At 34.7% G+C, this 15,821-nt stretch overlaps 1 protein-coding gene across 1 annotated transcript in view; it reads right to left on the bottom strand.

Moving 5' to 3' along the window:
* Positions 1-4,882: 4,882 nt before the first annotated feature.
* The window catches only part of LOC142340434 (uncharacterized), a 77,405-nt gene continuing 66,466 nt past the window's right edge, over positions 4,883-15,821 (bottom strand). The window contains exons 7-10 of the mRNA XM_075391009.1: positions 10,549-10,800; positions 9,642-9,668; positions 5,118-5,303; positions 4,883-4,902 (exon numbers count right to left, since the gene is read on the bottom strand). Coding sequence (XP_075247124.1) covers positions 4,883-4,902; positions 5,118-5,303; positions 9,642-9,668; positions 10,549-10,800 — 485 coding nt within the window. The remainder of the gene's footprint in view (positions 4,903-5,117; positions 5,304-9,641; positions 9,669-10,548; positions 10,801-15,821) is intronic.

The following is a 15,821-nucleotide window of genomic DNA, read 5'->3' as shown; positions in this document are numbered from 1 at the left end:
TACTTCAGTTGATTTACTAGAAACTGATTCAATCATAGCCAAAACGTCAATTGTTCTACCAAAATAAATTTGATTGAAGGTCATATTGAATAATTTTCGGCTTTCAGTAAGTGGGAATGAATAAAAACAATCGCTATCATTGTTGCTCTTTAGACAAAACTTGGCAGTATCAACCGGCTCTGAGAATTCAACAAGGACCTCAACAACACCGCTTTCTAACATCTTTTGCTCAATGTTTGTCACATCTCCGAATTCGGTCAGCATAATTTTATGAACAGTTTGATGTAGTGTTTTCAGATTGACCTGAGCGCTGACATTGTAAGGCGTCGCAGGTAGCAACCGATTGATAGTTATGAAGTCCTGAATCGCTTCTGGGCAGTTGATCTTCTCAGCAGATCCATCCGTAGTGATCTGAAAAACGACGTAATCACAGGAGCCGTCCAATATGAGTTTAAATATAACTGAACTCCTGGTTCGAGAAATGTTGCCGAATTGAAGTGTTTTTCCGTAGCCGACGATAATCTCAGAGGTCAAAGGTTTACCAAAGGTCATTTCGTTGTCCTCAGATATAGCGAACGGAAGAAAAATTATCTCGTGAACAGTTCCGTAATTCAGCCGATGGTCGAATTTGAAGTACGTATCTTCTTCTGAAGTTAAGATGGAGACTTTCTTGAACAATGAATCGCCCGATGAAGGCTGCATGAGGAATTTGGTCAGTGTTGTATGATTGGGAATATAGCTTGTGTTCCATTCGGCAATCAGCTTGTCATCTGATAACTGATAATCGAACCACACTATACTCGGTCGAATGATTGAATCTGAAAGAGCACGAGTGCAAAGAAACAAAAGTTGCTAGACATTTAGAGATATCCAAAATTTTGCCTTTCCTGACTTAGCTAGACACGTCTAATCAAAAAATTGCTAATTCGAACTTTTTTTAAAGTTTAATCTATCAGAACATTTAAGAGAAAAATGGATGAAACTTGGCATATGAAATCATCAAATTGATAGGAGAAATGCTTACTTCCAAATATCTTTATGTCACATAATGTTATTGATAGATTTTGACCACTTTCAGTCATATCTGCTGAGAGTCGGATGTTGTCAACTGAGATCGAGTATGATTGGTTGGTTGGACAGATCAGTACGATCCACATTGATTCTGCTCCAGAAACAGTCGAGTTGCACTCATGAAGTATCGTTTCATTACTGAATAATTTTACAGTGAAAGCTTTGATCTGACGAGCTGAAAACAAGCATACTTTCACTTCTTAATTTGATTCACTGTTCAATAAAATCAGAAAATGCAATAACTGAAGAACTAATTAATGAAACTTTCCTGTGAAATCGTTCGGGAGGAGAGCATGAATTTGAGAAACAGAGAAAAACTGCGAGAGCCTCATAATCACTTCGGATGTGTCATTCAAACGGAAGCAGCTGCCCCCTGACTTTGTTCTCTCTTGTACTTCACTCTCATCTGTGTATATCCTGTCAGTGAAAATTCTTTCTTTCCCAGAATGACCAACTGAAATCAAAACTTTTCTCATGAGACTAAAGCTCGTCTAATTAAAATTGCAAAAACTAGATTTTCATATAGCAATTATAACTTTGCTCTGAAATTATAATATGTAAATGTAGGAAAATAGTCGGTATGTCCGGTTTTAGTTATACAAAAAAAGACGAAGTTCCTTACGTTTTTTCTTCAGCATCGCCGTTATGTTCGGTTTTTAAACGTACGGAAAGGTCGGTATCTTTCATTTTGATCATTTTTCTCACAATCAAATCAAGATTTCGCGAGTGTCATTTAATGAACTGAATCTTTGTGAATGTTCAACGCGTCTGTTAAATTTTGAAAGTGAAAAACGAACAAAAATTTCAATGTTTGTTTAGGAAATTTTTCAAATGCGCTAGAGAAAAAAGTCAATCAAATTTCACTTTTTATCCAAGAAGTCGGCTCCTAGAGGCAAGCTTGGAACTGCTGTGATTAGAAACCTATCACATCATTGATATAATCAAGAAAGAAACTCCAATTTTCGTATAAAAAATTCCGACGATTTTTTACGTTTTAAACGCAACATACCAAACCCAAAAAAACCGAACATACCGACAATTTTTTACGTTTTAAAACTGAACATACCAAACATTTCATACAGGAAAAATAACTAATATTCCTTGCGTCGTTTTTGTTCGGTATTCTGATTTATTTTATCTGTCTTTTATAGAAATTCTGACTGAAAAGAAAGATGAGTATCAGCATTTTATTGACCACCCAGACATCGGTCGTCGATGAACAACAGCAACACAACATTAAAATTTTATTAAGAAATACAATTTTTATATACTGCAAGCGTTTCCAGTGAGAGCTCGTTTTTAGTGAAAATTGAAGCTCAAAAAATTGTTGCTGACTTTTACAAAGCAAAAATTTATAATTGAGCGCGCTGCCATTGTTATTACGGGTTGAGGCCGAATGGTTAACTTGTCAGAACTTGCAAGTTTCTTGCAAGTTCTTACAAGGCGATGCATCGCCTTGAAAGTTTTTCTTCCAAAAACTTGCAAGTTCTTACAAGTTAACCATTCGACTTACAAGTTAGCCATTCGCACACACACACACACCACACACACACACCAAACACACAAACACGCGCGCACACACTCAAAAACGCATGCACACACACACACGCACACACACAAAAGCACACACACACACACGAATTAAACCGTAAAAAACGTTGCAAGACATGAATGTAAATGGATTTTTGGAAAATATAGAATCTGGAAAATTGTGAATTGAAAGAATATATTGGGAACAGTTTTAAAAAGGCAATCCCGAAGAAGCTAATTGAGATCTATCTACAGTTTTTTAATGGAACTGGAAAAGGATTTCTCTTGAATTGATAAAATTCAAAAAGTAACTAATTTGTCTACTTAGGTCGAACTGTATTATGTTATCCAAACAGAGCAACTAACGCCCACGCACTTTCTACGTCAAATACTGAATGTTAAATTGAATAAACCAATAAGAGTTGTGCTCGACCGGAACAAACTTGCAAGATACTTACAAGTTGTCCATTTGTCTGGCAAGTTCTTTCAAGTTAACCATTCGACTTGCAAGTTCTTACAAGTTAATCATTCGGTCTCGACCCGGGTAATGCTTTAATTCAAAGAGGAAAATTTCGTACAGACTTTGATCATAATTTAAACAGTTTTATCCTAATATATTTTTCTTCTTAAATGACTTTAATGATATTATTGCTATAGTCATGGCATTATCTAGACACTTTTAGAAAAGTTAGAAAAATTATACTGAAACAATGGAATCTATGTTCTTTGTTTTTTTCTGTTTTTATAGGTAAAACCAACTTTCATTAAATATATTATTTTAATTTCTAATCGAAAACCATTTGTTTGAGTCCAAATTCCGCATTTATATGAAATCAACGATCTAGAATCTTTTTTACCAGTCGCTTCGCTTTTTTCGAGCATCTCCAAAACATTTAAGGAAAGCGCTTTTTGTAAACCTCCATTTAAGGCTTCAAGCAACAACAGAAAATGTTCAAAACGTCTGCAAACTTCATTAGATTTTTATAGTTGCGCAAAGAGTAATAAAATTTGGAACAAATGCCTAAATTTAGGTTAAATGATACAGAATGTAACAAGATCACGAAATCGGCGTGATTTTTTTCATACATATATAGGCTACTTTTGTCAGTAATAAGTGTTCAAACTTTAAGTGTTGAAACTAAAGTGAAATCTTTTCTAGTACCAGTCTTGTTCTTTTTAGATTTTTTAATGCTATTTGTTTGGCAAATGTTTTGCAACTCTTGTTGTTTTTTTGTTATGTATGCTGAAACTTCAAATGTCTGTTCCTAAGCGTAATTTGCACGATAACTTAAAAAAAATTCCGACTTTTTTTATGAATTCGCTTGCAACTTGAAAATAATAGTTTTTCAGCAAAACTTAGCATTCTATCGGTTTGCTCTAAGGTTTTCAATTCGGTCATGTTTGTTGATAACACTTTTATATTTTCGTTATTCTTTAGCTTTGTTCATTACCGTAGTCCATCGACGTTTTATGATATCGCTGTCAATGTACCGTACTCTTCTTAGCGCCATATAATGTGTTTTTTTGCGCGTTAAAACTAAAGTTAGATGTCAGTAGAAGTGCCGCCTCAGGAATATATTTATCTATATGAAATATACATTAAGAACCTCAACTTAGTTACAACATTTTGTTAAGTATTCTTAGTGACAAAAACTTCTTCAGTGCCATTTCCAATTTGGTTTGTAATTTCTTCCGACTGAATTCCATTTCTGAGTGAAAATCGAGCTCAATTCTTATCATGGCTGATAGTCGGCTGAATGAGTCTGATCAACTTTGGGTTTTGGGTATGTCTGACTGGGTTAGTCTGTGTAAAAAGTTGCTAACTGAGCGAAAACAAAGAACCAACTAAAGATTCTATCAGAAGTGTCTGAACGAGTCTGGTCATAAATGCACAACCTCAAACAGGGTAACAAAAATGTGCCTCTTTACCTTTACTTCCAATGATTTGCACTTCACAAAGCGCAATCTCATGCAGCTGTTTATTTTGGAGCCAAGATGCTTGAGGGAACAGACGTATCTCTCTCCCGACGTGATCACAATTAGAGTAAACCCAGCCATTGAAGGAGGCTTCAGTTGTCTTGGTTAGCCCTTTCGCACAGGGGTGACAGGTCAGCCAGTCACAAACCAGAACCTGGGTCCCTTCCGACAGATCTACAGAAGTTTTTGAAATTGAAGGTCTTATTCACTCTAACATTAATTACAAGCATAACAGTACATCGTTCCTGTTAAGGGTAAAAAAGATGTGGAGTTTTTTTTTCTCATTAACATTGAAAAATTGCGATCATGCAATGACGCTCTTTACTGAAACAAATAAAACTTCAAAAAATGTGTTTATTTGTTTACTTTATATAAAGCTTAATTACCCTGCTCAGAACTATAGTCAGTCAAATGACCGTCCTTGCGTGAAATTCAGTGATTCTTTTTAATACCTTCTTCACCAGGATTTAGAACCGTAACTGTCTTTAACATGCAAAAAACACAAAATCCAATTGTTGAACAACTATTCGGAATCTCACCATAGTGGTAGTATATTCCAACTGTTTCCACATAGTGTAAATCTTTCAAAATAATAGCAATTCCATAATCGTCTTCTTCTGTAGGCCATGCTTTAAAAGCAGTGACGTCAAATAACACGCAATGGAGTTGTGGATCCAGGAACCAGTTTGGCACATTCAAATCAAATAGTGTGTCAACAAATCCTCCTGAAACAGATGAATATTGTTGACACAGTTTTGTTAAATACTTTGTGACTGCGGTTAGGGATAGTAAAATCATTAATATGAATAATTGACAAGCAGTGTTGGTGTCATTTCGTTGGTTTTGTGAAAATATTACTCAAAGCTTTTTTTCTTACAAGTTTAGCTGGATTGCGTTTCTTTTCTTTTTACCTAATACTGTTTTATCTACGAACTGAAAATCACCTCATTTCTTTTATCTACAAACTGAAAATCATCTCAATTTTTTCTTCAGATACAAATTGTTATTTTTCTTCTTTTGATTTTTTCTTACCTCTGATTTCCCATAAGCCCAATTTCGTTGAGCGAATAAGTTGTGGAAACAGTAGGGCGGGGTAACCTGAAAAACATACGAGTAATAAACAACGATTAATTGACTTCTCTGCAATTGTAAGTCAAAAATTTCTATTTAGAGTAAAAAAACGTTTTGAATTGCCATCTAGTCTTTAATGATCGGGGAAAGTAAAAAATCTAATCACAATGCCTATGGCAACATTGCAAAGCTGATTGCGTTTTTGAAAAACGAAAAAAAACTAAAAACTTCTTTTTTTTCTCGGTTATAAACTTCCAATAAGCAACTAATTAGTAATTATACCTCCATTATATAAGACATTATACAAAATCCTAATATAAAATTTGAAAGCAGTAGTTGAAACGAATTTACAAAATATTTGCCTGATGTGGTTTAAAAAGCAGTTTAATAGAGTTATTTGTGGGAGACATCAAAGAGTTCATACTGGATACTGAATCTTAGTGAGATCACTGAGATATACTATCCGCTGACCAATTTATAAACAATGGCTTTTAATTTATAAACAATTGATTTTAAAAATAGAATGAGAGGGAATTTTAGCTCAAGAGAATTCCCAAAATATTAAATCTTTCACCTACGCTCAACTTTATATTATTAAAAGAAAAAGCTCTGTCCTAGGACTACACAAGAAACGCATTATTACTTATTATGAGAAGATTTCTAAAAATAATCAGTTTTTTTGTGTATCTTTGAGTTAACTCAGTTCAAATTAATAGATGGGACGAATGTTCATGAGAAATCAGTGAACTATACTACTCAATGCTTATTTCGAAGACCATGGTTGTACAAGACAATTTTTGAGTAAAGGTAAGCACATTTATTTAAAAAATCATGTAAATTAAGATTTTGAAAATTTATTGCGCAATTGTAAAAAGTAGAGAATTTTTTTCAAAAGAAGAGAAGAGAAACCAAAACTCTGTCCAGAAACCTTTTTTTCTTTTCTTGTTTACACAAAAATTGTTAGTTCTTGTTTACAAATCCCTTTTTATTAGAGTACTTCGAATAAGTTTCCAAAGAAGCTTGTTTTAAAAAGTGAAAATTGTTTTGAGTGTTTGGTAATTATTCATTGAGGTGATAGAGAGCAGAGTAGTTAGTGCTACTTAGTCGGGTAGTATATTGAATAGTAAATGAAAGATTCGAGTTAAATAATTATTTTTGGTTACAGAAAATAGGCGGAGTTTTGGACTGCGAAGTTTTATTGGAACAAGGAATTGTAGACTATGAAATATTCTATAAATTTAAGGAATTCTAGACTATGTACACTATGAAATTTTTCATAAAAGTTCTTTCAAAAAAGTTCCAAAATGAAATGCATTTCTTAAAAAAATTGTTTGCTCCTTTTTTAAATTTTAATTCTGCTCTCCCATTCAATAAAACGCAAAATTTATTAAAATGTTGAGCAAAAAATTTTTTCACTGATTCAAAAAAATAAAAGGACATTGGTACTGATAATTTTTTCTAATTGGAATTGATTCTAATCCAGACTAGACTTCGAACACTAGGTAATTTGCCCTATAACAAGATTATGTTCATTTTTTTCCTAACCCGGGTCGAGGTTTTTGGGTAAATTTTTGTAAGAAATGCGGTGAATGCGGTGAATTTCTGTAAGAAATGCGGTGATTGCGGTGAATGCGGTGAAAATAAATATTTCACCGCATTCCGTACAAAAATTCACCGCAAAATTCAGCGCATTTCTTACAAATATTCACCGCATCATCTTTTGTGGCGAAATAATGTAAGAAATGCGGTGAAAGCGGTGAATGCGGTGAAAAAAAATAATTCACCACATTTCACCGCATTTCTTACAAAAATTCACCGCCAAATTCACCGAATTTCTTACAAAAATTCACCGCCTATGATTTCCAAAGTTTACTCAATCTGATTTAAATTCACAAGAAATTGCGAACATGTAAGTGACAGTTGGAGCAGTGGACTAAGCAGTTGAAGGCATGCAGGAGGTCGTAGGTTCGAACCCGAGTGGTGACGACTCTTTTTTGTAAGAATGCTGAGAACGCGGTGAAAATAAATAATTCACCGCGATTCACCGCATTCACCGCAAAAAGATGTAAGAAATACGCGGTGAAAATTATTTTTTTTTCACCGCGTTTCACCGCATTTCTTACGAAAGTTCACCGCCAGACCTCGACCCGGGAACTGAAAATTTGGTCTTAACTCAAAATTAGTTAAAAACTAAATAAAAAATTGAGTGAAGTTTGTCTTAGGAATAATTAAGAGAGCTAAGAAAGGCTTAAAATGGAGAAATGAGCCTTAGGTTTTCAATGCCATCGCCGATCTAATCATTTAGCAATGCTGAATAACTTTAGTATTTTTTGCTTCTTTTGCTTTTGCCAAAATAAAGTTGTTTGCTTCAAAAATTTTCTTGAACTTCATCTACATTTACGTTACATTCACTGGCAGCGCTATATTCCCAATTTGGATTTCTCAAATGGTTGCTGGTCCAGTCAAATCAGTTATGCTTTTAACACTGTCTCTTTTGTATTTGCTGTTATTTGCAACAATGACTGAGATATCTTGGCCTGTAAGCATCGCTCAAACCTCTTTAAACCCCACCACAATAACTCAAAAAATGATCTATGCATCAAAAATGTTTCCAGCATTTGCAAAATTTACAAGGTTGTTTTCTGGAAATTGGTTGAAAAAATTTGTATTGCATGGTTATGATTTTCAATGAGCTATAGCTCTTTTAAACTCCTGCTGCCTAATTACATGTATTGGTTTTTTATGCATTAGCAGTATGTCCGTACGAAAAAACGTTGGATCTCATCATCGTATTATACTAAATCTAAGAAGCTCCAATGATTATGCAGCGATGGACGCAGATCATTTTTAAGTTTTAAAAGTGAAAGGAACCTGAACAGAAATAGCCATCCCCGGAATGTGTGAGTGACAAGTGCATACTGGTCTTATCCCATTGAACAGACAGAGAGCTGATTCGTGGCAGCCTGAGTAATTCCGATCACGACATGGGTCTGAAAATTTAGAGGTTGGATAGAATAACAAACTTGTAAAAAATTGTTGATCATAAATTGATTACAGAAAAATGTAATTGTACTCAGATTTTCCTGACAGATTCTTAATTTTAATTTTAGTTACACTGTCGCATCAGTGGCTCACAGGATTAGGTGCGCCGAAAAAAATCAGCTCTAATCAGACCAACTAGTGTTGTGCAAAGGGGGAGGGTATTGCGACCCTTCCACAGAGTCTGGCAGGACTCCCTACGTTCTTGAAATTCTGATCGAAGCCCCACCCAGAGTCTGCATGTTGTGATCAGCGCACTACCTACGGTCTGAAAAGCTTAATCAGAGCTCCGCCCAGACTCTGGACAGTCTAATCATAGCGTGGTTTTTTTTGTGTTGTGATCTGGTTAGTTTGAACACAGCCCTTTCGAGAGTCTGTAAGGTCTAATCAAAAACACTTCCAGAGTCTACTCAGCAACATGAGGTGCAAAACGTGACAAGGCGATTGTTAACACCCAGGGGACTCTTTTCTGAGGAGCGCTTCCCAAATTTACTTGACGGACCACAAAGACCAGGCTCAAGACTAAGTTTTTTTAAAATTGCTGTTGAGCTCAAAGAAGTTGTTTTATTACATTGAACAAATATTTTTGAACTCAAATGCTCTACACACAAAATAGTGCCTATTTTCTGATATTAATACATTATACCAACTAACAGACTACTGCTATTTGAAATGTTAAATGTGTCAGTCAGGGCGCCCCTAGCGTGCGACCCAGGTTAGGTCTGGTGACCCAAGTTTGTCTAATTTCCTCGTCCAGGACTCAAGTTGGACTGATTAGAGCCAATTTTGGTCCGGATGGTCTCGTAAGCCCTGCGCTCGATGTAAGTTAGTCTACTCAGGGTCCTATCGTGCTCTATGTATGTTTTTAAGTTTGGCATATGGAACAGCCCAAACGGTAGAATATGACTACTTGTAATCAATTTTCACCCCCGGTATAAAAATTTCATACTGACCTTCAACATCAGATGGTCGGAAGTTTGCTAAAACATCAAAAATCACTCTTAAACGTCATTCCTAATTTCATCTAAAAAAGTGCAATTACAACACATTCACGATCAAATGAGAAACTAAAATGTTATCTGTGGCAAACCGAGTAATTATTCAGCCAGGTGGCAAAGAAACACTCGCATTTGCCGGTCATTTTTCAGTATTTGGTAATCGGGTCTTTTTGTGTTTTGGCATAATTCAAAATATCAGTTAAAATTGCAATAATCTTACCAAAATTCAGCGCTAAATTCACAGCTAATCTTACCAACAATTCTCTGCTATTTCCACTAGAAGATATCCCGGGTTGAGAAAATGCGACGAATTCGACGTAAGAAGCGTCGTTTTTTGTCGAATTTTGTCGATTTCGTCGTTTTTTTGTGAAGGATCTGTCGATTATTGTGGTTTTCGTCGGTATTTGATGTAAGAAGTGTCAATTATGGTCGTTTTTTGTCGGTATTGTCAGTCTCAATTTGTTTTAAATAAAAAAGTAGCAGAGTAAAACTAAGTAAATGGTGCTGCAGTGGAGGAGAAAGTGGATAGTAATTTAGGGGTCGAAGGATCGAATCCTGACAGGGACTAGCATTTTTGTAAGATTTTTAGATCAGCAATAACCGACGATTCTTACGTTTAAATACTGGCAAAAACCGATCAAGACCACTAAAAACGAAAAGGCTTTGATCGACTTTGGCGAATTAAAAACGGACGAAAACTGACAATTCTTATGTTTGAATCCAACGAAATTCTCAACACCTGATGGGCGCTGTGCACTGAAGAAGAAAACGTTTTCACCGCTATTCACCGCTAACCTTACATTATTAATTTTTTTAGAAAACCTCAACTCGGGGGACATTCAACCATAAAAAAAACACTCACGGTCGTAGGAGAACACCAGAATTTCATTAGTTTTGATATGCGTGTAGTTTTTCACACTTGAGGCAACAAAACACTCGCATTTGCCAGTTATCTTTCCATATTTGGCAATCGAGTTATTGGCGAATTGGCCTACTTCAAGGTTACATAACTCCTCGCACGATGATTGGCTATTGCGCCAGGACACGAGAGAGGCATTACCGAGATCAGTTGTCAGTTCAATGTCGTGCTTTGTGCGGATATAATGTAATTTGTCTTTACATAACAGAAAATGGAACTGGTCTAGTAGCGTAAAAAGTAAAAGAGCTCGTTTTAAAAAGTGCTTCGAATGTTTCATCATTGTAAGCATTAATATAGACCATTCCAGGTACAGGAAACGCAACGAGAGGGAGTAACTATATAAAGTTAACTTATATTAATTTATCTTCCAAAAAGATTTATATAATTGCTATTTCATTTTTCATTCGATGCATAATTTGTTGCCGCCGATGGCATTTTATAGTAAAAATACATTTCGAGCGCTTGAACAATTAAAACCGAAATAGTTTTCTTTGCATAGTAAATTAGTCAGGTGATTTTGCTTTGGACTTCAAAATCGAAGGACAGTTGAAATTTTTGAAACAATTTAGGTCTGATTCTTATCCGATATCTCATTAATTCCCACCAGTGAAAAAGAAGTTAGCGCAAAATTTATCTTTAATGAAATGTTTTGCAACATCCAAAATATCAACGGAAAACATATAAGAAACTGTATTTAATATGAAAAATTGTTTATTCTCAAACTTGAAACTTTTGCAATTGTTTATTTGCCTTTTCAACATTTTTGGCTGCTTCTTGATTTTTTAAATCATATTTACCAGGTTAAATTAGTTTGAGAACAGTCGTATTTACTAAAATATTTACGCCAAATTTGTACCCGAAATGATAGCAGACTAAAAATCCATGGAAATTTTTGTGTCCGAACAAAACAAACCCGGACATTACAGCACCAGAAAGAAAAATGCGCACCAATCCACTTTGTTCAAAAAAGAACTTTAAACCATTGAAACACCCCCTACATTTTTGTGTTAATAAAAACTCTCAGTGGCATTGAACGAGGTTGAAACACAAAACTTAAATAAGCGTAAAAAACTCATCCTCAGCTGTCACAAAGCTTGACAAAAAAGCTAAAAAGTTTTCAATGTCATTTGAAACACGAGAGATAATTAAAGATAATAAACACAGTTATTGGTTCTGTTAATTGAAAAAAGACGGCCCAAATTTGTTTAACAATGGCTTCCCAGTGTTTCCAATTGGAGCTTCAAGAGGTTCTGTTTTGCAAAAGCATTTTCCCAACCAAAACAATTATCACTTAAGATTGTTTTGTGTTTTAACTGTTTTTCAACTGCGGGATTTGCAAGACAGAAAGACGAATCAAAAAATTTGGAGTCGCACTTTAAGGTACTTTAATGACAATTATGCACACAGAACGTCTGGTAGGCAGCTAATAGTGCGCGGTCAAAGCAAAGTACGAAGAACGTAGAAAATAAGCTATACGATTTAAGTACGTGGATTGTGATTGACAATTAAAACGGTTCGGGATGATGTTATTGTTTCGGGATGATGTTTTTTTTTCTGTTAGTATGCTTAATAATTGAATGCCCTTTAGACTTTTAGCTTTCTAAATTCCTTAAAAAGTAGAGATTCTATACAAAGTTTAAATATTTTGAACCTCTTTTTTTTAATTACCTGGATTGTGATTGACAATTAAAATATTGTTTCGGGATGATGTTTTTGTCTGTGATTATGTTTAATAATTGAGTGCCCTTTGGATTTTTAGCTTTCTAAATTCGTTAAAAAGTAGAGATTTTATACAAAATTTAAACATTTTGAACCTTTTTTTTCCTCTATAGAAATGAAAGATGGAATATGTCTTTCTTTTCATATATTGATTTAACATTTTTCACAAATTCTATCTTTTTTGTAAAAAAATTATTTGATCGAAGTTGGACTACCCAGGCTGAGCTGTCAGACCAAAAGTCGACATGCCGAGACTGTTTCAGAAAAAAAAACTCTTATATCCAGATGTTAAGACGTTCCGGTGTTCAGATCATTTTGTGCGTTCTTCTTTCGTTCAAAAGTGAGCATATCAAGACATGTGTGCGTTCATTGGGTTTCCTGCAATCAAAAAAATTTAATCGTGCGTCACTCGTGCGTTCAAAAGCGTCTTTGTCCAGACTATTGCGTTTTCAACAGACTTTTGTGCGCTCATAGCGGCCTATGTTTAGACTTTCGTGCGTTTAAAGCTACCTATGTCGACGTTTTCATGCGTTCATTTTCATTCATGTTTTGAACGCACCCGATGTGTCACCGCCATTCATTCAACGCAAAATTATGATAGGCGCTGAATGCGGTGAAATTAAATAAATCAGGTGGTGAATGCGGTGAAAAAAACTTTATCGCCTGTTAGCGGTGAATTTACATAATTTCAGCGCTCTGATAAAAGTGTCCAAATTATGTGAGATAAGTGGTGATTGCGATGAAATTACTTAAATTCACCGCTTAACTTAGTTGTGAACTTACATAAGTTCACCGCTTAGAAAAAAATGTTAAAGTTGTTTGAGATCGGCAGTGTATGCGGTCAAAATAATGGTGAGTAAGGGAGGAATTATTAGGTTTAAGCTTACCCCCTAAAATTACCCCTTAATCTTACATCTTTTGACACTTTTTTTCTAAGCGGTGAATTTATGTAATTTCAGCACTAGAGTAAGCGGCGAAATTACAAAAATTCACCGCGCATGTTTTACAGAAAGTAGAGTGAATTTGATTTGTATTCAAAACAAAAATACGAGTAGGTAGTAAGAGAAGGCGCAGTGGAAGAAGAAGTGCATGACATGTAGGAGGTGAGTGGTGCGAACCCTTGTAAGGGAGGTGAAAAGTGGTGACTTTTTGTAAGTTCACCGCTTACTATAACGGTGAAACTAGATAATTTCACCGCAATTCACCGCAAAATTATGAATGCTCCTGAACTCCTATAAATTGAAATATGTGATAAAAAATGGCTGAATGCTAATATGAGATAAATTGTATTGAAGATCTCTGCTCTCATGTGATAATATTGAAGCAGAGCAGAGACTTTTTCTAAATGATCTTCCTCATTGAAAAACTTTCAGACGCGGCGAAAGTCTTTATCTCCCCAGTCGTCGGTTCAAATTATGCAATTACCTGCTTGGACGACCAATACTGGGTATGAAGAGAGTTTGGCCCACAGATATGGAGTATGAAAAGAGTTTGGGTAGGCCTTAATGGCAGGGCTCTAACAAACGTCCACAAATATTTGTCAGAATTGACCATGAGTTGAGCAAAGTTAATCGGGGTCGACAATAAGATGGCCAATACAATAGTTTGGACCATGGGTCAACGGATATGCGTCGTGGTCGACAATGGGTCTACCGACATGTATTAAAGGCTAGGAAACTAGTTCTATAAGTCTTACGTTTTACGTTTGTGTCCCTAGTTCAATATGCACTCCCACTTACAGAGTACGGCTCTTCTATTAAAAAAGTCAATTTTTCGCTTGGGGTGCAAATAATAAGAACCAATAAAACGGGTTAATATAAGAACCAGCATATAGTTATTCTGATGAAAGATGGATCAACGATTTTGGATCAATGATATTGATTTGTACTCAATAAACTCCTTATTAATATAAGAATAAATTTAACTTTCGTCTGCCTGGGACCATTTTTCGATATAACGATTTTGTGAAATTGAATAACAGACTTGATTAAGGAATCCGATGTTCAGGATGAAATTTGAGAACAGGTGTTTTTTGCCCTGGTCAAAGTTATTTATAAAGTTAAAACATTATTACATTTTGCAACTTCGTTCTGTATAATTTTGCTTCAAAACTTTCTATCTTACTTTGGTTTTTCCTTTATATCGTCACTTTTTTTCCAAACCTTTTTACTTTATTAAAATCCCAGAAACATTCTTAATAACGTGTCAATGTGTTTTTACTTCTGTTGGACTTGCTTATGCCGTAACTGCTTAAAATTGGATCAGTGAGCCCTTATTTGGAACAATTTTACCGAAGAATATTCGAAACACTGATCTGAACCATATTGAATTTTGTGTACCTGTTGCTATACAAGTTTTGTAATTTAAAAAACAATATAAGTGCAAATGGCACCAAGAAATTCAAAGACCTTTTTTGGTTCCAAACTATGGCAACAGATTTTTAAAACTCCATTATATTCATAGGGATATGGAGGAAAAAAGGAACAGAAATAGCAGAGATTTTCTCAGTCAGCTTTTTCTTTGAATCGTACAAATAAGACAAAATAAAATCGGTTATTTTTAAAAATCCAAAGGATCGGTTTCTGAAAAGTTTTTGGCTTTAACTCGATGAACAGTTGCCTCACTCTTTAAAAAAGAAGGAACTAGAGCAAAAATGAATGATTATGGTAATGGACTATCTTTCTTTGAAGGTTAAAAAAGGTAGAAAATCTACACTCAATGTCGCAATCCGAAGCATAAATAACCAAAAAGGTTTGGTTTATAAGTACTTCAATTGTCTATAATCAAGTTTTCAATAAGAAACTTCAAAACATTTTTTTGTCCTTTCTACTATAAAATTGTGATGTTAATTTTGTTTCACCTGATCCTGTTTTTATCTTAAAAAACTTTTTTTTTTAGAAATTCAGTAGTTTTGTTTTTGTTTTCTAAATGGTATTTAAACACGAACAATATTGGCATACAAAACGCGAAAATGTCATTAATTTTTTCAAAAAAAGAACCTCAATTTTCCTTCGAGAACCAAAAACTTTTCGAAAAGTTTTCAAGACTCGATTAAGTTTGGAGGCTTTATTTGAAAATTTTCTAAATGATCAGAGGCTTTTTTTGAAAATTTTCTAAATGATCAAATACGATATTGATCTGATAAATTGACTAAGCAAAAAGCTATGGTAAAATAGAATTCTAGAGCTGGGAACAAATATTGGAACAGAAATGATTTTTTGAGGCAAGATTACAAAAAGTTTCTGCTATCTTAGAGGGCAGAACTGTGAAAAACAAGCTCAATGAGTTCCATTAGAGACATGGTTATTGATAGGCAATTCCATTTTTCAGAGACAAAACGTAAGATGTAAAACATAACCTCAAACATGGAAGACGGTATGAATCATTGTGAGACTCTAACTAAAGAAAAGTTTTTAAACCCTCATCAGGGTGTCCAACGTTGGCTAAAAGTACACAGTCCAGAAACTTGTCAAAGTTGAAGGGAAAGTCATTTCATG

The sequence above is a fragment of the Convolutriloba macropyga genome, chromosome 5 (assembly GCF_964194025.1).
Source record: "Convolutriloba macropyga chromosome 5, txConMacr16.3, whole genome shotgun sequence".
In the NCBI taxonomy this organism is placed as follows: domain Eukaryota; kingdom Metazoa; phylum Xenacoelomorpha; order Acoela; family Convolutidae; genus Convolutriloba; species Convolutriloba macropyga.
This window is presented reverse-complemented; position numbering and strand designations above follow the sequence as displayed.